The following is a 24640-nucleotide window of genomic DNA, read 5'->3' as shown; positions in this document are numbered from 1 at the left end:
AATTTATCAGGCTGGTATATAGTCTCGTGAAAGACAACAGACACTGAGTTGCATTATGGGAAATGTAGGACTGAGCTTGACCCATACCAGGCACTATAAGTCAGGATATGTCAGTGCTGTATCCATTTTGACCATTCTTTTTCCCAACTGTATGGAGGTGCAATACTAAATCACTGGAGTACCCCTTTAAGAAATGTTCAAACCTCGTTGGAGCATACCACATTTCTTGTTCCAATTTAAGTGTGTAACAAGAAATGTAAAAAAGAATATCCTCAAAACAATATCCTATTGAGTTGGAGAATTATTTAACTTTGATTGTTTTCACTAGTGGAGATTCATGCTTATCATATAAACAAAGTATAATACATATATATTTTAGTGCAGTTTCTAATTGGTCACTGGTGCTTTGGGATAGGCTGCTGCTGAGCAAAACATGTATGTAGGGATGACAAATAAACACAGATGTTACTTATTGATGTCTTAATGATGGTTATGATAGCATGAATCAATACATTAAGTCCCAGCCACATAATGGAGCAGAAGGAAGTGGTGATGTATACCTTGGCGAACATGGAGTTGAGTTGCTTCCCAGAACCATAGTATCCTCCCTGTGACAGAAACTGTTTCACTTGCTCCCGGACTTGATCCTCGTCCAGATGCCAGCAGTTGTCATCGTCGATGCTGGCGCCTGCAGTCGGGTCCGGAGCACCTGGGAATACAAACACATTGCACATATGCACACATTAAATGACAGGCACCCACAGCGCTACAATGACAGAAACATATCCAGACAGAAAAGAACACAATCGCATGTAAAACTGAACAAAACTGTACAGAGAAGCACACTTTCAACCAAACATTAACATCCTTCTCTCCACATCAAAGCTGGTGTAAACAGAGTAAAGTCTGTGTAGTCACTCAGTCACTCCATTCCTTCCTGTTCTCAATTTGCACTCGAACAAAAAAAATAAACATACGGTGACCATGGTAAATGGAGTTTACTTTCAGACAGCCACACAAACACTTTTTCCCTTATCTCCATCCTAACATGTCATTCAAGATGTCCTCAGAACTTATGGATAGTTAGCAATCCAATCCTAAAAGCAAAAAGTCATTTTAAATGAATGTAAATATCTGCTGAACTGTTACACTGATACTGCTCTCACTCCTAATTGTTTTACATTTAACTTACAGTGCACCTACGTCACACTTGAGAAAAACGGCTTGCTTTATGCTAATAGTGCACAGAGGGAATATAAGGCCAACTTTATTTTTCTTCTGTTCGGCACAGTGTGTGTGTGTGTGTGTGTGTGTGTGTGTGTGTGTGTGTGTGTGTGTGTGTGTGTGTGTGTGTGTGTGTGTGTGTGTGTGTGTGTGTGTGTGTGTGTGAGCGTGTGCGCGTGTCTGAGTAACACTACGGGGAAATGTGAATATGCTCAGAAAGGGGAATGCTGCTTTGATCTAGCAGGAAGCGAGCTGAGGAAAGCCCAGAGATGTGTTTCCAACTGGCTCGGAGTACGCAACAGCAAACAGCAACATTCCCCCCATCAAAGAACGCCTCGCTGCTGGATCAACTGAACTTCAACCCCCATGATCCCCCTTGTCAAACACAGACAGGAAACACAGCGCGGGTCTTCCTGGACAGGAGAGCTGGAGAATGTCAACATTTAGCGAGCAGGATGAAATAAAGCAACAGAAAGAGAGTTTTGTTTGGTGAAAGGATGTGTCTAGTTTTCCGTTTCCCTGATGCAGGTCTGTTGTGGTTCTCCTCTTCTTTTTCATCTCACTACGTTCTCCGGTGCTTTCATCTTTCCTCTCTTTTCCGTCTCCCAGAGTACCATGTGAGTGCTTCTCCTCTTAGTGTCCCTTTTCCTTTGCACACATTTCTCTCTACCTTCTCCTGCATTCATTTCATCATTATGCCTTCTTCAATATACTCCTGCCACCGGAAGGAGGTAGTCACTGGAGAGAGGGAACTAAGGAATCAAACGACATATTTGAAGCCTGCCTTGCTGCTTCGCACGAGTAATCAGGGCTCTGACGTATGACAGCCTGTAGGCTAGCATGCGGCATGTTTTAAGTCTGTAAGCTTTTAAGTCTGTCCTGTTGCTGTGAAGATATCACTGCAGGAGGAAGGGACTGCACCTCAACAGAGCTAACTTTTCAACGATTAAGAGACAAGCTGTGCTCTCCTACTGACTGCAATGCATTTATGACATTAAACATCGGTTCTAGATGGATTTGGTGGATAAGTGAGATGTGAATGTTGCTCTAAATATAACAATACCCTGCATTTCTACGTTAATCAAACGTGAGCTAAAGGTTTGCCACAAAGATTGCCCCTCTCACCATGGACCTGGTTGATCTCAGAGTTGGAGGAGAGGATCTCGTCGGCAAGTTTCTGAGCGGTGGGCAGCACCTCAGTGTGGTGGGCTGTGATCAGGTACTGGACCAGCTTCTGCAGCTGATCTCTGTTCATCTGGAACAACGTCTCTGAGATGGGCAACCGCAGCTTCACCTTTAACACACACATACATACATACACACACACACACACACACACACACACACACACACACACACACACACAAGTGAGTCATTGTGAGTTGGTCTGGGACATTTCAGTGTCACTGATTCCAGCAGTATGTGAATGACATCTGTGAGACTTCTCATTGACATAGATGTATTTTGTACGCTGTGGTGATTACCTGCTCAGGCTTGCGAATGCGGTAAAGAGAGAGCGCCACCACGTGGGCGCAATAGAAAATGTCTCTGTTCCCGCAACCACAGGTGACGGAGGTGATCTTGCATCGGTCGAAGCTGATGGCCACTTTGTGGGTGACCTCCGGCTCTGATGATGTGGCGGGCTCAGTTACTGTGCCACTGAGGTGAAACCCTGCAACGACACGGGGAAGAAGGGAGGATGAGTGAGCATTCAGTGACGGAAAAAAAACACATGTTCTGTTAAAAGCACGTTTAACTATCCGGACTGACATTTTAATGCGTGTATGATGAGAACAGTGAAAGGTAACTGCCACATTAATGGAAACATCAGAGGTTTACATGGTTTTTAAAACTACAGTACATTTGCAAAATCAGAGACACAGCAGCACACACGTTGCACATCGTTTTCCCAGGTTCCCTAAAGTTAAAGTTGTTTGACATCATCACAATGTGTCCCATTTCCTTTGTGTTGGATTCTATCTGGGTCTGGTGTGCCCGACTGCAAGGAGAAAAGAAGCATTTGTGGTAATCTAAGCCTCTACAAACATACAGAATGAACCTTCTGTACAAAACACACATCTTAATGAGACGTCTCCAGCAGGACACTGTGCCATCTGATACTCTGGCTGCCTCTCTCTTCTTATGTCTCTATGCATTTGTGTGTGTGCAGTGAAAAGAGGGTTGCTAGGGTGTGATCATTCTCTGCGCACACACACACACACACACACACACACACACACACACACACACACACACACACACACACACACACACACACACACACACACACACAGAGGATAGTAAGGGTATTAGCCTGTAGAAGTGAACTCTGTGAACTCCGCTTTCTTTAGGGCCTTCACAAACTAAGCTAAGCTTAGGTGTTGAGCATCTGAGGGAAACCATTGCTTGCCCTTTTAGCGGTATGTCAGGCATCATTGGCTCTCACTGGCCAACAAGCAGCTGTTTGGCTGATTTGGCATGTTGAATTGGCTGGATGGATTTTGAACATTGACCACTGGCTTGTTATTTCCTCTAACGCATCAGCAGTCCAACAGCTGTAGTCTTTGCAGTCAGAAAAGCCATTGTGGCCTTTTAAAAAAAATAAAAAATAAGGTCTAACACCAGGCAACATCAAATTTTGGTCTAGATACAAATATGATGAATGCAAGAGAAGAAAAAAAATATTCAACTGTGGAGTACCTCAAGGCTGTATCCTAGGGCCCCACTGCTATGCTGATGACACACAATGTAATGTAATTGTAAAGTCAGGAACCAGTAGCACTCTGATGTGTTTTAAAAACTGTCAGACTGACATCAAATAAAAGATGTCTAATAACTTCAAGCTTAATGAAAAAAAAATTGACAAGCAATAAGTTTGTGCTAAACTCATCACAATTGGACACATTTGTTTATACATACAATTCTATTCTTACTTGATTGCCATATTAATAAAGTAGTGCAGTCCTAGTTGTATAATGTTTGTTTATGCACATCTTGATTCAATTCACTTAAACCTTTACTAAATAAATGAAAGCATAAAAAACTAATGCAACTAATTGCAATGCCATCAACTGCAGGGATCCTGCATAGCCCAGACACTGAAAGAAATAATGTGACGAGAGAAGAACTGAAAAGACGGAAAGGTAGAGGTGGAACAAAAATAATACTATGAGTAAAAGAATGGCAAGTCAGGAAACAGAGGATAAAGGGGACGAGATAGGAGGAGAAATGTGAGAGGAGAACAGAGAAAAGAGGAGGGGAGAGTGTATCTGGTCTGTCCTGTCATCTCACTGTGACAGGTCAATTATTTATGAGGTGAGGTGTGTGTGTACACATTGGATTACTGTATCTCGCCAAACCATAGCAACCCCACTGCTGCTTTCAAGTTACAAAAAACAGGAGCGGGGGGGGGGTAGGAGGCAGGGCAAGCTAACAAGAAAGCAATGATATGGCTATTCTGGGCATGGGCTAGAAAAAAGGTACAGGTCTAAAGCTCCAATGCAAACACACACACACACACACACACACACACACACACACACACACACACAAAAATGTAATTCTGGGGTATGGGCCAACATGGTAGAGCAGCTTAATAAGCAAGTGTTAAGCTATCTTCCTGGCAAAATCCCACAATAGGCTTTCCAAACCAAATGTTGTGAGCACACAAATGCGGACGCAGATAGATACACACATAAACACACACACACGCTGAGATCCTATCAACGGAAAACTGCTTTCACTATGACAAAGGAAGATGCAGAGCACCAGAAGAATAAGGGAGGAAACCACATGCGACCACATGAGGGATTGATGCGCGGCGTTGTCACACCAACTGGTTGCTGACCAAAGTATGTTCTGAGCCAAGACCGAACTTGTCAGCTCTACACTTCACCCCAGCATAATAGCCGCCCGCTGTTCAGATCGACATCTCATCCTTTATTTTCTCACTGGTACCTGTGAAACACATACTTGCCAAAGTAGCCCCCTGCGCTTTTTGTAATGCAGTGTTATTTTTGGTTTGCACGTAGCTAAACCATCTGAACTACCAATCAACAGACTAGCATAGCCCACACACCATCTGACCCAGTAACCATCAAAGCCAAATGTATACCACCAAGTGAGCTACTGACCGACACACTTACAAAAACTGGCACAGCTGGCTTTATGCCCACCAACACATCAATTCACTAACATACTGAGCAGCCCAAAGACCTGCTCACATACCTGCGCATCAACATATCGAGCACCACACAGACAACTAACCGATTTCCAAAAGGACATGACTGACCAACACAAACTATGACAGGAAGGATGAGTAACACAGAGAGAACAGACTGAAGAAGGACAGAGAATGAGAGAGGCTGATGCATCTGCCAGTGATAGACATAAAGAGTCCCCCTAAATTGTAATCTCTCCATCCTACTGAGTCCGCCTGTCAAACCAATCTTTGTGTCTCGCAGCGCATTGGTAATATCAGAAATGCCAACCAAAAAAGAAAGGCTTTATAATGGATATACCCGTAGAGCCAATTTGCACTAACCACAGCTTAGTGCAAGGGAGTCCAAATTTGATCTTCCTGCTGAAATCCTCCCAGCATGGAGAGCATTTCTTAAAAGCATCAGCGGAACATTTGAGAGCTATCTTTCCTCCAAGCTGTCTAAATAATGTATTGTCAGTCATCGCTACACTACTCTCCAAAAATCCAGTCTAGCATCTCAGATGAGTGTAAAAGTTTTGATGGCAGATGATATTAGGTATAAAGACATTCCCACAGATTAGTGTGCGGCTTTCTCTTTCTGTCTTGGCTTCAGACCTAGACCCCCCCGCTCCCCTTTCCTGTCCGTCTGTGCCTGTTAGGGTAAAGTCTATTGTTGCTCAGACCACAGGGATGAATGTGATGGTGACACCACTGCTCTTTTCACTTTCAATCAAGTCTAAAATGGCACAGTTCACAGTCCGTCTGTCTGGCAACCCTCCGCTCTAATGCTTTCCAGTTTCACACATAAAACCTGCGACAAAGCTGGGTTTAATTATCCGTAAGTTAGCATTTTGTTGGCATTTATACCTCCTCGGTCAAGTATTTGCCCACACAACATGGCCGTTCCTAACATATTAGGTAAAAGAAAGACTTAAAGTTAAAAGACTTGATGTCCGGCTTCATAACAACACCTTTTAGGTCTCTTGTGATTTGCTCGTTTGTTCAACGTTAATGGAATAGTTTGACATTTTGGGAAATAGACTTTTTTGCTTTCCGGATAAAAAGATGAGAAGATCGATACCACTCTTATATCTGGCTGATGAATATAAAGCTACAGCAAACAATCAGTATTAAAACTGACAGGATTAATGTGTATTGACTGATAATTTGAAAGCCAAAAGGATACTTGACATTACACCAACACCATGTGTGCGTCTAGGGGACCAAAGACAGAACATTGAGGAACTATTTCATTCTCCCTTTCATCAAACTTGTATCTAGTCCCAAAGCTTGGGGATTCAATACTCAAATGCTCTGGGTAAAACTGTACCTGTTATTTTACTCCTGCAGCTCTCACATACTTCTGAGTGCTTCTGTGTGTGTGTGTGTGTGTGTGTGTGTGTGTGTGTGTGTGTGTGTGTGTGCGTAAAGGCTGATGGAGACAGTGTGTCTTCAGCAGATGGGGATGCAATGTCACATGTCCCTGCATCAGACAGTCCACACACACACACACACACACACACACACACACACACACACACACTTTGTGCTGTTGGACTGGTTCGGCCAAACCGATGAATTTCTAACGAAGGTGAATTTGTGTGATGTGTGTAAACTGGTAGTGCTGTTGTTGGTAAGTACAATGATATGGTCTAATCCTTGGGGGAAAATCACATGGCCCTGTGTATGTCATGTCTTTAAGTCTGTTTTGGTTCAGGTATGCACACTTGCCCTAAAAACCTATATTTCATGCTGAAGAGAGTATGTGTTTGTCATTTGTGGTTATTAACAACGGCACTTTCATTGTGCGTGATGCACATCATTAAGAGCGACATATAGGGCTGTGTGCATTCACACCTCAGCTATAATCCTCTTCCCCAACTCTCTAGTCAAATGAGAGAATTTAGATTTTACAAAAGGATTTCTTGTTCATTTGGATTATTTTCATTTCAATCTAAATCTATGAGAATGCATGTGGGTAGAACTTGACAATGTATAATGTCTATCTATGGATGCGTAAGCAAGTGAAATCAGTTGTATCGATGTGTGAGAGAACCACAAAAGCGTGAAGAGACAATAAAAAGAGGAGAAAAGACGACCACCATTGTACATCTCGCTATTGTAATTAGAGGACCCCCCTCCTCTGCTCCGATGTATATACACACACACACACACACACAGATACACACTCCTCCCTGCTTCCCTCCCTCCCTGTTGTACGCCATCTGTCACTCGATCGCAACTCCGCCCACACTATCCTGGCAGCCAATCAGAAGGCAGAGAGCTCCCCACGCTCATAGGCCATTAACCCCTAATCAGCTGGGGATATGGAGTCGGGCAATGAGCCAAAGTGTGCATGTATATACACATACACACATATACATACACACACACACACACATATAAACCATAATCTTATTCAACCAAATCCTCACCACAGGCCCCACAGACAGACAGACAAACACAGTTGAGGAAGAGATCTTTGATTCCAATTCATCTACTTATCCCACTGCCCCGACAGACAGACAGACAGACAGACAGACAGACAGACAGACACACACACACAGACAGACAGACAGATACGCCAAAAGCCACTCTTTCATACTACCGCCCACATGGGATCACTGCATTCCCAGTTTGGTAAAGCAATATATATGGGTAGCAAATCAAAGAAAAAAACATCAAGTATCTAGATGTTGGTCCACCACAAGCCTTTAGAGCACGTTTTTTTTCTCCAAAAGATGTTCCCTCATTTGGTGTTTTGATGATGATAGTAGAATGGAAGTTGCTCCAAAAATCTCCCAGGTGTTCAAGTGTCTAGAGATCTGGTTACTGTGACAACCAAAGCATATGATTTACATCAGTCTAACACTCACTGAACTCACTGACCCCTCGTGCCCCGCAAGGAATCCTGTGCATTCATTATGTTTCTCCACTCATTTATTAAAGCTTTGCATTTCATTGCTCTCAATCTCCATCCATGTTAATTTGCCAGCTACAAACACTCACCTTCTTGACCTGTACTACCCAAACACTACAGTGGGGGTGTCGACACAACCATGAACCTACAATGGCAGGCTAACTTGTCTAACTAAATCATTAAGTGGGGCTGCAACAGAAAAGAGGGCTGCATTTGTTTTTAAGTTAAATCTCATAAAATAAGTCTATTAACCAAGACACAGTCAGTGATGTCAGATACAGTGTGTGGTGGTGATTAGTCTGTGTTGACCAGAACTGACAAGAAAAAGAGCAAAACACAGTGATTGCTTTCCCTTTTATGTAGTTTTTACCAGCGCTGCCCAGTAAAATGTAATAATAGCTTAATAACAGATATATCGGCACATGTCGGCCGGTAAGTAACAAGAAATTGCAGTGCAGAAATACCCAAGATATGTTTTAAGCAATTCATGTTTAACGTAAGTTTGAGGTCGCCATTACACAGCAACAACAAACCTAAACACACACTTCCCTTGTCAAATGCACTGGCTCATCTTCCTCAGCCCCCCATAGACTGACTCTGTCTCTGAATGCGTCTCTACGTCGATGACACATTTCAATTTACTGCGTCTTTAGCAGAAAAACATCCAGTGGAACAAAGCCCACTACCACCTTTTTTCTCCTCTAATCTCACTGCCCCTTTCCAAAAGTGGCCTATTGCAGGATTCATCCTCGTCCAGCAGCCAACACATGCCTCCCAGCCTGCAGCCCTTCCCATCTCCCATCTGTTCTGACAGCTCCAAGGTTTACAGCACCCCCCTGCTTGCTCTCATTCATGCACACATGGCCCTGTATTTAATCAGCCATCTATCTCTGCACAACAGACGTGTATATGCGCACATGCAGACACACACATACAACACTGAATCTTCTCCTCCCCTCTGCCTATCCATCCATATTTCCATCCATCATCCATCCATCCTTCCATCCCTCCCTTCTACAGTGTTTGCTGATGCGATAACAGCTGATTGATTCATTTGTGATTTCCCAGCAGCCCTGTCCCAAACACACGCACAAAAAAGAATACTTGCTAACCGTCGGGACTCATTTGTCATGATTACATTGAATTGATTCCCTGATTTGCTCCATTCTGTTGCGACAGGGGAGGAGAGACTGGGAAGACAAGTAAGAGGGGAGAGAAAGAGAAAAAGATGGGAGAGACGGGTTTAATCAAGTCCCTTTCAGCTGATGTGTCACTGCAAAAACCACGGGGAAAGGGAGAAACTGCAGATCTAATAGAGCTGACACGGGTGGAAATCATCAAAATGCTGACGTGTTGGCCCCAAGTTCCCAACCTGATTGAGCAACTGGCAACATAAAAAAAAGAGAAAGGGAGGAAGAGGAGAGAAGAAATTCAGAGGGAGGGAAGGTAACGCTTGACGTAAACCAGATTACTCTGAAAGGAAGATCGTGTTCAGCTAAATGCTCGTTAAAGAGGCGAACAAAGATCAATCAAAATCATCAGAATGAGGAAGAACATATAAGGGCTTTGTGAGTCCTGTTTTACACACACACACACACACACACACACACACACACACCTTTTTTGGAGACGTGTGAGACCATGAGTTTCCCCTTGAGTAATAATAAAGTTTACTTTGACTTTGACATGGATGAATGGACGGATGGACGGATGGATGGCATCATTTGCATAATGCCTGCTGAAATTTAATCAAGAACTTCATCCGTCTAATCTGAAAGCAAGCTGTACAACCTGAAAGCAAAAGTGGTCCAATTCAAGACTTGCATAAGCCTACATTCAGCTGTTAATAGAGAGTCACTTAAGTCGATGTGTGAGCGTGTGCGAACACTAGAATTAAGGTTACTTGGTGATGAGAAAAGCTTTCGGCTCGGCAGGAGAATACAGGACCAAAAACCCAAGAGCAGAAATGCTAGCATACAAACACGAAGAAATACGCTATGTGGAATACAAAGCTGAAGCTGGGTTGGGGTGAAGTAGAGTTAAAGGCCCTTGGTATATATGTGTAAGAGAGTGTGTGTGTGTGTGTGTGTGTGTGTGTGTGTGTCATACACAGAAGCTGTTTCTCCACTGTTTGTAATGTCTGTTCACCCAAGGCTAAATTAGAGATAAGAAGGCCGTGTTTTTTGTTCCGGCCCGTTGTTTGCAATCTAGAGGAATTATTGTGCCGTGGCCTTGTCTGAGAGATGAACAGAAGCAATTTATCAAGCTGCAAACACTCGGAGACATACTCATGTCAATCCCCTGCAGGTAATAACGCCTACTTTTACTGCCTGCTAGAAAACTTGGACATCCAGTTCTGACTTTTCTTTATTGTTGTTAAGACTTGGCATTATCTTGTATGCACAAGTCATGTAATGGTGATTTCAAATACGTATTTTGGAGTCGGTTTAACACTGAATATTGAGGGGGGGAATTCACTTTCTTTTAGCTTTTGAAATGGTTTAATGACATTAGAAATATTGGGGGAACAAAGTTTCATTTTACAAATACATGCTTGATTGTAGCCAACAGACTAGGTTTCACTGTTAGGGAAGCTAATTAGCAAGAAATTACAGTTGCCGTGCACTTTTTTATCATCGACAAATGCATGCACCTGTATCATTAACAATAATCAATATATGCAAATAGCTGAAGTGTTTAAATGCCTTTACATTGGACGTGTCATGAGAATTGGTTACCTTAGCAGTTTTCATAAGCTTGATGCTACCATAGCACAGGCATAAAACCTTACAACTAAGCTAAACACTGCAAGACTTTGTATGTGTATCATCTTAAACTGTTGTTGGCAGCTGTATTCCGTCATTTCCACTTCAACACTAAATATTTTAATATATTTTTGTCAGACTTTAATGGAGATGAACTTCATTGCTACTGTCAGAGCTAGAAGCTTAACTGGGACTAAAAGTGGGAAGAGTGCAGATGATAAAAGGAAAATGACCCTCAAATGTCAGCGTATCACTACTTTTCCTAGCTGTTGAAGAGACAACCATAATATGACACACAGACACACACACAAACACTAACAAGTCACACACCAACACGTAAGTATATAAAAGGAGACGGCAGCTGTAAAAAGGTTACCGGTCTGGATTTACCCTCCAATTACCAATACACAAGCTTACCAAAGACATGCACACACATTTACACATGCAACATGGTTTATTTTTCACTTAGTAACCATCCATATACACACACAACACATGGTATCTGCTTCATGTATAGATCCTTCCCTGCAGCAAACCATTCATCTGGAATGTATGTGTCTATTCTGGTTACCTTTGTGTCTCAATTTAGCAGGATGTGTGTGTATGCATCTGTGTAAGCAATGCATGCAATGTTAATGTAGTTATGCACACACATATGCACATTTACACACATGGATTTCCTGCTTGTGACTATGTTTGCCAAGTCTGTTGTCTCTGTCTCTCCCTCTGCTGCTCTTTTGTCTCTTCTTTCTCTGTCTCTCTCGCACTTTGCCCTTTTCCTAAACCAGCCGTGGCCTTAGCCATGGTTTTTGTTTAATATGGCGGCATGCAAAGCAAAAGAACAACCATCTGCCACATGCATGCAGCCGCCGTCTTAAGAACAACAACGGCCTGGCATCACAATGCCTCTTTAGTTAGTTAGTGTGTGGGTGTGTGTGTGTGTGTGTGCGTGTGTGTGCGTGTGTGTGTGTGCGTGCGTGTGCATGCAGACATGTGTGTTTGTTCTTCAAGCGCAGTCTGCAGGGCAAGATAAGTATGCATTTAAGAGGCTTATATTTCATTTCAGGAACTGAAGGAGACAAAATGGCTCCATTCTGAGTTGGCGGACACAACACTAGGAATGGCGAGGTAGCAAGAAAAACATAAAGGAAAGAAAAGGCTTGTTTCGACGCCGTTTGTGTATACACACACACACACACACACACACACACACACACACACACACACACATTCCTAACTCACACAGAGGAAGGAGGCACAAAGCCGAGCATTTGTAGTTTGTGCACATACACAATTGAGCACAAAGCTGAACATTTGAAATACAAATCCAGCTTTATTAATCAGTGGTTTGTTTACTGTACAGCTGAAAGCAAAGCATCTGATGAAAGCTGCAAAATCAATGACTGAACAAAAGTAACTTCACAGAAATTTTCACAAGTGAATATTGACCTAGGCTTGTCAAGCAGATGACACACTCTCATGGAGCACCTGAAGACAGATATGCTGCAGGGGCACATCAAATTAGCAAAAAATACACAGTATGAATAATTAAGCTACTTTTTGATGTTTCGCAGTGACTGAAAGTGGCCGAAGTACAGTATGTCAACAATATTTCATGGCGTAAGTTGGTGTGCTTCAGCCTTATTTCTGACAATCAAAGCTGCAAAAATACTTTCTGATTTGCAACTCATTTAAAAGACAATAACCTCAGTTCATTTTAGATCTCAGTTTGGATTCTCAGCGTACCCAGGGACATGAAGATTCCTGATATCAAACACAAGAAGCAGAGATTTCCGACATGGACTCAATCCCTGCTGGCACACTCTGCAAATCTGGAAATAAATACTGTCTGTAGGATTCATGTGATGTTTTGGTTTCGCTTCCACAAGATATTTTCTTCTTTCTGGGAAATATTTTGTCTAATGCAAAGGTCAAGACATTTGTGGTTTCGTTGGACCGTCTGCATGTCTGAGTTTAGAAACCTTTCCACCCCCTGATTAGCCTCCACCCCTACAGAGATGATCACTGCTCGCCTTGCACAATCATGCATGAAACATGAATAATGAAAACAGCTTGCAAGCCAATACAATACAAGCTGACGATCCACACATGCCCCTTCTCCCTCGCGTGCACGCACACACACATGCATGCTGAAAACCAATCACAGATTTGCGTGCACACACTCACAATCACAGAGGGGTGGGGGGCTTCTGGTTGACTTCATCAAGCTCTCATCCAGCCAAGCCACCATATGGGGATGGGGCCCAAAACAGAGGTGATTGAATTGTGTGTGTGTGTGTGTGTGTGTGTGTGTGTGTGTGTGTATTACACCAAATGCAACACCAACACAAAGAAGGCATGCATCACCAAATCAGCTTTGTCTTGCATGCATTATGACGCTACTGCTGCCCCATTAAGAAGACTACCCCCCAAACACACACCCTGAAGGTGTGCTAAGCTCAAAGCAGCTGAAGTAAAGCAATGAAGAGGGCCAGACACTCTGATTACTACCTCCTCTTTTTTCCAATACACACACACACATTTCTCCTCTCTCCCTCATATAGTCTTTAGTCCTGTCTCCCTAATTTCTAGCTTTGCCTTCCTCTCCTTCACCATGTTAACTGGCAAGCCAGAAAGGCAACCTGGAAATACCAAGAATCCCCACTGCCGGCACCCCCTGTGTGTACACACACACACACACACACACACACACACACAACACACACACACACACACACAACACAACACAACACACTGTGTAACAAGGCCAGCTTGCTGACGTAGGTCGTACGTGGGGCATACATTGCATTTTAATCTGGGCGTGACCTGGTTTTTCTTGGCTTCCACTTCAGCTTCCCTCCCCTACTGGCTGCCCCCATAGAGTCAGCCTTTCACGGGCAAGCACACCCCTCCTCACCAAGCACCACCCACCCCGATACCCCATCTAAGACCCAGGCTGTAGGCCTTGAGGCTGGGGCCTCGCCTGCCATTGTTAGCCCACAATGGGTGAGAGGCGGCTGGCAGGCAGGCAGCAGCCAGGAGGCCTTGTGGAGGAAGCCAGGGGAGACGAAGGAGAGCAACTACTGGAGGGGGAGGACAGATAAAGGGGGTGTGGTTTCCCTGCATAGGCAAACACACATGATAAACCAATTAGTTGAAATGAACATGAAAAGACAAAAGAGATTATAGTATCATAAACTCATCTCACCATATCAGGAAAATGCAATAAAACTGAGTAGAAGGGGAAAAGATCAACAATCTCAAAAAGGCTGCGAGTGACGCAAGCTCTGTTCACAAACACCCTATAGCATAATACTGGACTGCTGTCTACTCCATTGAATCGGCCGTCTAAAGCTGGGATCAAGCTCAACAAAGTGAGCTTTATTCTCCAATGGAGGTTCATTTATTTATGTCAAATGAGAGAATCTGTCACTGCAGGCAGACGGTAACACAAGCTTGATTTACTGTAAGGCCGTGTTCAAACTAGAATTTCAGGGTTGCGCAGGGAAAAAAAGTTGAAACTAGCTCAACTCTCCCTACAAGCGCACATTTCTGACAGATTACTTTGTAACGTGAATGCTGTGTTCTATCTTTATCCTACAATTGTCATGATGGGACATAAAATGATCCATGACTGATCCGAATCCTGTACAGTGTTTTAGCGTCTGATAAGGCTTTAAACTCATTGACCATTCCATCAACTGGAAAAATAATACATGCCAGATTTGGTACTTTTGGAAACTTGGGGATCTCTACTACAATTAAAGTTTGCATATGAGCTGAGTTTGGCTGCACGAATGAATTTGAAAAAACTTTCCAGATTTTCCAAACTACTTTGCGAGCGACATTATTCCATCTGCTCTGCCTGTGTCTCCAACTTAAGAAGCTGCTGGTTTTAACACGGAGAGGCGAGTGGCGGTTAATTGACGGCAGTGTGGGAAGCTGCCTGACACTGTGGAGAGGACTCGCCTTCCAGTCCGTTTTTGTCTCATTCAGCTAATCGACAAATTTGGGTGATGCCATCGTAAATGGAATGTTTTATTTGAAGTGTATCACTGCCTTGAATGTGCGCGGGGGATCTGCAATCTCAGGTTCATTAGAAGCCATCTTAAAAGCTCCACATCATAACGCAATGAGAGCTCAACAGCGGTGGTGGTGGTGGCAGCATGTTAAAGGAAAGATTTTAGACTTTTCTGCATCGAGACATAATCTCCAAAGAGAGAATCGCAATGCATTTAAGAATCGATTTTCCATCCCCAACCCTGGTTGATTCACAGATTGACTCTGGTGATTAGTTGAGTAGAAATACACTGTTTTCAGGACAGCCACCTTCGTTTTGAAATGGGGCGAAACAACCACATTAACCACATCAACAAAAATGTCAACTGCAAAGCTAAAACGCATTGATCTGCAGTATGACAAAACGTCGACAAAAGTTTTAGCTCAATCAACAAAATGTTGTATGAAAAAGTGACACACAAGGTTAGGTTTTGGGCAACTCTCACAGACAACACTGCAATTCTGATTTAAACACATTAGAGCATCTTATTGTCAAACCACAGCCCACGTTTGAATGGAAAATAATCAAGTGCGGGCACACACACAATCATCCAATAATGTCAACTGTCACACACACAAACACACACACACACACACAAGCAGCCGCACATGGACACACACACACAATAGTAGCAATCCAATAATGTCAGCTGTCATGTACAAAACCACACATGGGCATGCGTATGCATGCACACACACAGTGACGAGTCGTGGGAGCAATCATCTGATAATGTCAACTGTCACACAAGGACACACATGATGCGTGCACATGCACACACACACACAGAGGCAGAACAAAGGACGAGAGGCTGGTAAACAATGCACCACAATGCTCTCTGGCAGAGACTTGAGTTTACAAAAGAAAAGGTTTCCAATCGCTAGACATTCATTCAGTCTCACACACACGGCTGGGGTGAGAGAGAGGGAGATGGACCTTTACGACATGCACTAGGGGACGCACAATGCCAAGCAGACCATTCTCTTACTCTATTCAGTCATTCAATTGCTCTTTTTCCTCGTTCTCCCTCTCCGCTCATCTTTAATGCACTTTAAAATAAACCATTTTTTTCTGGTTGTATTTTCCTTACTGTCCTCTGCTTTCTTCATTATGAGGATCTCAGTCATTTATCACCGAGTTGGTAATATAGGACAGATAGGAGGGATTGGGCTGCACTCGTTGCCCTGGCTCAGTACGGCACCACACACAAACTCACACACACATCACATCCCATCACAATAGCCTGGATTCACACAGTGCAGGGACGGCTTGAGATTAAACAAACAGTGATGCAAGCCTCACAATCCCATCTGTGTGGACAATAAAGGGCTAGTAACTACAACCCTAGGGCTACAGTTGGATGTGTGTGTAAAAAAAAAAGGGCTTTCACTCAATTAATATATTTAACCATGATTAATCGCATGATTGTCCACAGTGAACTCTTCGTGATTAATCGCAAATTAATCACACATTTTTTATCTGTACTAAATGTACTTTAAAAAGGGATATTTTTTAAGTTTTTAATGCTCAAGTGGTATTTCAGACTCAACGTACTCTGGTGGAAATTCATATTGACAGTATATAAATAACTTTGGTCTTGTTGAGAGAGCAATCTGAAAGAGCTTTGAAACTGAACTTGCCATTCAAAAGACCATTTTCTTTATCCATTACTGCTCAAGGAGGTTTGTTTCTTTTTGGGAGTCTTGAGCTGCTTGTCAATGATCATTACATTTAGTTAAAAATGTGAGTAATAAAGCCAGTTACTCAGAACGGGAAGTCTCTCCCTAGATTAAGTGTGTGGCTTTTAAAATAGCCTTTTATTTGTGATTCAGGATCAGGTTTAACCTCCAAAGCCAAAGATCTAATGATTATATGACTTGTGGTCTCTAAAAACGTTTTTACAGAAGATAATTAAAGTTGCACAAATCAATATTTTAATGTGTCATGAAACTAAATTGTGCCCTACAAATTTGATCTACCATTGAATGTTCACCACAACAACAGGACAGTAAAGCTGTACAGTAAATTTCCTGAGAGTAAACATGAATGATAACAAAACTTGAATTTAAGTACTTTAAAAAAAGTAGTCTCATTGACGTAGTTGGTGCGAGACATCTCCTAAAAGACTTTAAAAACATGAACATAAAAGACTATGTGCCTCTCTGCCATCCTTTTAAGTTTTCAACCTTGGTGACTTTTCCTTTGATAACCTGTAATGTGGGGTCCCTCAGGGCTCTATTCTGGGTCCTTCATTGTTTAAGTGGTCATTGATTGTTGGATCGTCTAACAGCATCTAAAACCCCATCCCCTCACACTTTTTCGACATGAGGACTGGGGGTGGGCTGCGTCCACCATTTTTTGGAACTTTTCGGAACCCATAATTCGACAATCATGCCAACACGCAGGGATAAGCCTGGTGTGTGAAGGTGAGAAAATATGTAAGATTTGAACTTCTCTCTCAAGGTCTCTTTTTTCATTATTTATACAAGTACTTCAGCCACTTTTAGTACAAGTATGTGTAAACAAGTGTGACTCTATAAATGCCTTTAAGGAAAGATTTTTTAAAAGTGTGCACTGCTATCCCTGTTTGAGCGATTATCGTGTTTCGCCCCTGGGTCTCCACATTCAAATGCGCCATGATAACAGAGTTTGATTTGGACATGATTTCTATCTGACTTTCATGCACCTCATTTAATTTGTTACTGTTGGTGAATGGAGTCTGATGGGGGTAAATTCAGATCCTCTGGAGGCTTCCAGTGGAGCTGTTGGATGACCATCATCGAGATCTTTTTGTTTCTGGCATTAACATGTTTCTATTGATTGGGCTGCAAAAGAAGCAGACATAGTGCATAGTGGAGACTCATTTAATGCCAGATGGTACATTCACATTATGCCAGTGTTGAGTACTTGGCAATGGCAATGTTAGTGGTTTGTAACTGGCTCAGGCAACTCTGATCGCACTCTGGCAAGGTTGAATGGCAAAAAGGGCATGTGATAGAAGATACATTCTATGGCACTATATATCCTGCTATCGTTGTCGCCTATTCCAGTGCAGGTAAAGCACTTAAACTGTCCCTCTGGCAACAGTTAGGCATGATTGAGAATGCTTTTATTGGATGTAAATGAAGTAGTTGAACATCTTGTTTTTCAAAACCACTGTGGCAGTTTAGTTTTGCGGTTGACCAACATCTCACTATGCAAACTGGTTTTGCTTTTATAAGCCACAATGAATGCAGCATGACTCTCCCTCATCCAATTTTGTTTGGTTCTCTCTCACTCACATACTCCCTCTGGTACTTTCCTTCTCTTCCTCACCAAGTCTCTCTTTAATCCATCTCCTGTCTCTTTTATACATTGGGTTTTCCTCTGCAGCCATCTATCTCGGTTTGTCTGTCTCCATCACACACACTGCCCTACACACAATGAGCCTGATTAATAAGTGTGTCTCTCCCTTGTTTCCAGAAAGTGTCAGAACAGGGAAGGCCATGTGAAAGGCACTTCAACCCAAATTATGTAGATTTAAAAACAGCTTTGGACACATGAGGCAGCAGGAGGTGTGAGGGTGAAGGGGGGCTGAGGGGTTGGACTTTGTTTATGAATATTCATGAAGAGACACTTTAAACATATCCTCTCATGGGTCACCACAGGAGGAGAACCAGCCAATCAACTCCTTTTGAGACATTCTCTTTCTGCCACTGCACTTCAAGTCAGTCAAGTCGGTCTGTGTTATTGGCACAAACAGTGCTACCAAAGCATTTAAATACAGTTGAATGGAAAGGATTTCAAAATATGACATGACAGTTAAGATCTGCCTGTCTATCACATTAACATAGAACCATTTTCTTTTCAATAAATACCCCTTGTTATGTGCAACAAAAATTGATACACAACTTATCTGCATAATACTCACTCCTGACTTCAAAAAGGGTCTCGACATACCAGCATTCAAATGGCACATTTTTAGGCAAAGTCAATCAATTCCAATGGAGTCGCCACAATCAGTGGATTTACTTGTGGGGAAATAATAAATCCAAACATTTTTCGCATCAAGTTTAACATGGCTAAACTTTGTAGTGCAAATTTGCGCTGTTAAACAATAGCAAGCCATTGTGACAGTGACAACCTTTAATGAAACAGAGCCAGAGAAATGGAAGAATGGTTGCTTATTAAATGTGCGTAACCTTCCACTATTATATAACATCCTCTGTTATAATAGAGGAAATGATTTGAAATAGTTATGAGACAGGAGCCAATGGTACAAATATCTCTTTTGAGTACAACGTATGAACTTGTCCTGTTAGCGGCTGAGCTTGCTCTCAGGTAAGCCCATTTCCCACTGAACAAAAAAACCCACTAACACTCACTAACATCTGGCTTTTGTCTTTAGTGGGAAAGGTTACAACAGGCATCCATTCCCGGGACAAATGATAAAGCGGTAGTCACTAGTATTTATTGGCTCCAGCTCCAATTTTGCAGCAACCCGGGTGGACATCCTAATTTTTGCCCCTTTTCCTGTGTAGAATGATACACGTCAGTAAGTTCTGCGACTCTTTGTCATCTTGGCCACAACTTCAGTCTGTCTCAGCCCAAGTAGCGCTCGAACATTGTTTTAAATTAGTCAGCGCTGTTTGAACATTTTGAAAGAGAGACTGAATAAGTAACAGATGTCAAAAAAAGTAACCATCAAAAAAAAAATGTCACTGGCCTCCATGCTGCTTTCTAGTGTTCACTAACCCTGTTTTCCGGTGCGTTCATGCTAATGTGACACGCCCAGAAACCCCAGAAAGACACACTTGTCTAATGGCAATGGGAAAAGAGTTGCATTTAAAAAAAACAAAAAAAAAAAACTACATATACTTGCTAATTTCAGTGGAAAATGGGTATTAGCAAGCTAGCTAACACAGAGAGCTTTTTCTATTTTTTTAATGAAATGATATATAGCGCTGAGGACAAAATGTCATTGGGAAGCAAATGGTCCAGTACAAACAAAATAGAAAGAAGCTCAGTTAGTAAGGTGTTAACTCGCCAGCATCAGCAGTTCACTAACTAGCCCTGCGAGTAGCCCTTACGTCACCAAGGTTCTACAACCACATACTTCGCGAAGGAAGACCTGCGCTGTGTCATGTTTTGGTGTGAACGGGCATTAAGGGTTCAGTGTGCTTCGAACAATTTAGAAACATTTTCCATACTACCATACCTAACTTTAAGGCAGGGCAAAAAGACTGCTGTCATAGAGAGGGGCAAGAAGCAATAAATTGTACAATTGGGGATATCGTCAACATCAGTTGGACAGTCTCTCCTTGAAGGCATTTATGGTGTTGCACTCAGTTGTACTAACAAAAAGTTAAAGTAGTTGTGTGAAAGATCAATACAAGGGCGTTTCAGAGAGAAGTTCAAATCCTGCATACTCTCTCTCTGCCACGCACCTGTCCACGAAAATTGCTTGTGGAATGGTGAGTTTCAGAAAACAACAAAAATTGTTGGATGCAGCCCCCTCAATTCTGACATTGGAATATTGTTTCGAACACTGTTCTGCAATTTATTTGAAGCATACTGTAAGTAGCATCAACTTATTTAGAAAATAAAGAGTGCACTATTAATCTGCTAACTGATCATTCTGTGAATATGTCCTCCTTTCTGTATCCCTACACAGCACACAGGGGGAGAGTCACATATGGGATGCCAAGCAACAGTAGTCATGAAAAGGATCTGACCATAAAGCCAAGCAGTGTCCCCTCACCTCTTTGGTGTAACAACAGATTAAAAACACAGTTGCAGTACGCCCAAAGTCAAACACCAGTGAATATTAAGTAGGTAATTACATGCAACAGCATTTAATTTCTAATTTTCTCTATTGCTCTCTATTGGCCCACTCGTGTTTCTAGTTTTCTCCCCACATCAAGGTCACTGCCACAAACACACACACACACACACACACACACACACACACAAGCATGACGGACTGAGAGGGAGTAAAAGGCTCTTCACAACAATGTGTGTCGTGGGCTGAATACAGAGAATAGCACAAAAGCATGAGCGACAGCCAGCTGGCTTGGCACCACTTGGCACGGGACAAGCCTGCTTGTCCTTGGCATGACAATGAAAACACACACACACATACACACGCAGACGTGAAGACACACACAGTTACTAACCCTAACCCACACACAATTTCGCCGTCTCTTCTCAGGTATAAAGAAATGCGAAAAGCTACAGAGAGGCTCAACACTTAAAACAAGTTGTTTTCATCATATCCCAGTGAAAAGAGGCAGTTGCGGGCTACACCACAGAAACACAACAGGAACCTCTTTTCATCTTGTAAACAAGAGTGGGAAAAGAAACAGAGGAACCTGAACGAGACCTCAGCTGGCGGCTTCGGAGGGAGCTGGACAAATATTTGGGACAGGCTTAAAGCTAAAGTGTAGTACCAGGTAGTAAGTGTGTGTGTTCAGAACAATGAATTGAACTTTTGAGTCCTGACAAGTTCTAGCTTCATTAAGGATAAACACCACTCAATAAAACAAACATCCAAACATGCATACAAATGAGAGGAGTATCCCAGGTAGTGTTAACTATACGGACGCATGTCAATTTCACTTGCTGTCATCACTTCCTGTGTGTGGTTTAGACCTACTCTATCTGTAAAGTGTCCAAAGAAAACTTCTGTTATGATTTGACACTATGAACTGAATTCATACAGCATGGCATTCCAAGAGGCGGATCAACGAGACACGGCTGCCACGACTTAACCAGCATACTGTACATCTCGACATACATATTTCCTGCAGCGGAACTCCAAACTGCCACCCATTGAGAAGCCGATAAAGCATTATCAAGGACATTGTTCCTGAACAAAAGCACATTGTTCTGTGTGATCAACAGCTGATTCAAACTATTGGCCACACAGATCAGAAGACAAGAAGACAAGGACAATCAGTGCGACTGCAGACTGTAAGGTCTCAGCAATACCAGCTGTAATTGCAGATGTGTGTGGCTTTGTGCACAGAACCAAAAAAAGCAGGCAGGGATCATTGAGGCACTGGCAACTGAAAAAGGAAATGATAAGAGATGTTAGGAATAAGACCAAAACCACAATTGGGTGTTAGGCATTTTGCAACTGGGTTTGCCTGCATGTCTAGATGTCTAGATGTCTAGATTCCATCCTGGGTTGATAAGGGAAGGAAGAGGATTGGTTCCAGCTAATGTCTATGTCCAAAGCACCTTTATTTAGGCAATGTAGAACTACATCTACATTTAAAAGATGCTGGAAGTTGGCTTTGCTGAACAGAAATACACCCAAAAGCATGAAGAACTATGCACATAAAGGCAAACCACACAGCAAGGTAATCAAAGTGTTAATGAACCTCCAAAATATGAAAAACTTTCTTCTCCTTCATTCCATTGTTAAAAAACGAGCCGGAGGGAGTTTGACCATATTCCTCATACCAGGTGCAAACCTCTCATACAAGACAATGTGGGAGTAAAGAAGACAATGCCTGCCCCGTTTTTCACTCGGCCCTAAATACTGTTATTATCTATATGGCTTGCAGAGCAGTAGTCATTGTATGGTTTCAGTAAGCAAACAGCTTAACACTTGTCCCAATGACTCAGGCGTCATTCAATGTACATATCCTTTAATCAATAGCCGGCATGCTTGTGTGAGCTGGAGCAATGGTCAAAGTAGTGACACTTACACAGTAACCAAGGTGTTGCTAAATCTGTGCTTAAGCAGTCTCTGTATATTCAGGTTTCACCCAGGTTTATCTAAAGCTATACTCATTTTTGCAGCAACCTACATCTGTAATTACCATGAGTCACTGTGAAGGGGATTGGGCAAGCCTTTTCATACACTACCCGCCATTGTGAAACATTGTCTATATCTTAAGGCTAAATGTAGCTGCCTGAATCCCAGATGCCCCACCTCTAATTCTTCACTGTTGAGACATTACTGCCAACAGGAGAATAAAGGCATGACTAATGGCCAAAGTTAAATCTTCACATCCAGTTACAACGTGTATATTCAAAAGCATGCGGTGCGGCTTAGCGATGCTGCAATACGGCTGACAGTAAAACCTTTTGAAGGATTTGATTAGGACGTGGGGCTGGCGTCAGGAAAATGGGAGTGCCTTGGGTTTACTTTTTCCCTGCAGGTTGAGGACGTGTTAAACTGTGGGAAGAGATGAAATGAGACTACTGTGAGGACATAAAAGGAACACAGACGGAGAGCGAGAGAGAGAGAGAGAGGCTGGTCTGAAAAGAAACTGGAGCTACAAAAAGAGAGAGCAAGTGAGAAAGAAAGAAAGAGTGCAAGGGCCTCCTTACTCAGCAGGAGCTGTCTGCCAAGCCAGGAGTCAGGCAAGGGGCGAGTGTGTTTTGTGTGTGTGTGTGTGTGTGTGTGTGTGTGCAACGTAGGGGAGATAGTGGCCACGTGCCAAATACAATGACCCGCAAAGCTGGCAGGGCACCGGGTGGTTGTTTGTGTGTGTGTGTGTGTGTGTGTGTGTGTGTGTGTGTGTGTGTGTGTGTGTGTATGTATGCGTGTGTGGGTGGGTGGGTGCGTAGGAATGTGTGTATGCTTGCATTCCTGGGACGCATGCTGCCGGTTTCTCCACAGTAACAGTGAGAGGAGGCAATAGACTCTGTCTCAACAGAGGGAGGGTGGGAGGGAACTTAGGACGAGTACGAAAGGGAGGAGGCGCTGCTGTAGAAGAGGAATAAGGGAGAGCAAAACGAAGATCAAAAAGGGAGACAGCGTAGTGCTGTAGTGCGATGAACTATCCACCATCCTCTACACTCACTTCATTATGTACCACTGTGCCGTATTTTGCATGAAACCAGCTTTACAGCAGATAATAGGAAGAGGACGGAGATGTGGCTCAGCAGGTAGAGCGGGCCATTCACTAATCGCAGGGTTGTCGTTTCAATGTGTCCTTGGACAAGACACCTAACCCCAAATTGCTCACAATGGTTACACCAATGCCTAGCATGGTAGCTCACCGCCATTATACTTACTTGATATTTGGCTTTGGCAACGGGGCCCTAAAGAGCAGTGGATGATTGGACACAAACCAGAAGGAGGAGGATGAGAGCTGGAGAATGTGGTGTGTGTGTGTGTGTGTGTGTGTGTGTGTGTGTGTGTGTGTGTGTGTGTGTGTGTGTTTATATGCATGTGAGTGTTGCTGACTTTCTTAGTTGGAAGAAGCACTGGTCCCATCTGGCAAGGACACAAACACACCCACACAATCACAAAGTCACACAATCACACACACAGGCACCCATACAGCCATTGTCTGCAGGAGGGAAGAGGGTTAAAGGGTCCCCCCTCCCTGCTGACTCCTGGATGCTTGGAGCACTAATCCTGTTATCTCCGTCCCAATAAGAAATGAATTAATGAATAGAGCTTGGGAAGACAGTGCAGAGTGCTCGGCGACAGCCTTACATGGAGGCCAGTGAGCTCACAGGCTCTGCCTGCT

At 43.0% G+C, this 24640-nt stretch overlaps 1 protein-coding gene across 1 annotated transcript in view; it reads right to left on the bottom strand.

Moving 5' to 3' along the window:
• Positions 1 to 24640, bottom strand: part of zswim5 (zinc finger, SWIM-type containing 5) — a 65008-nt gene that overhangs the window by 17646 nt on the left and 22722 nt on the right. The window contains exons 2-4 of the mRNA XM_078264794.1: positions 2709 to 2896; positions 2350 to 2518; positions 561 to 709 (exon numbers count right to left, since the gene is read on the bottom strand). Of these exons, the coding sequence (XP_078120920.1) occupies positions 561 to 709; positions 2350 to 2518; positions 2709 to 2896 (506 nt within the window). The remainder of the gene's footprint in view (positions 1 to 560; positions 710 to 2349; positions 2519 to 2708; positions 2897 to 24640) is intronic.

Source organism: Sander vitreus, chromosome 12 (genome assembly GCF_031162955.1).
Source record: "Sander vitreus isolate 19-12246 chromosome 12, sanVit1, whole genome shotgun sequence".
NCBI classification, from domain to species: Eukaryota; Metazoa; Chordata; class Actinopteri; order Perciformes; family Percidae; genus Sander; species Sander vitreus.
This window is presented reverse-complemented; position numbering and strand designations above follow the sequence as displayed.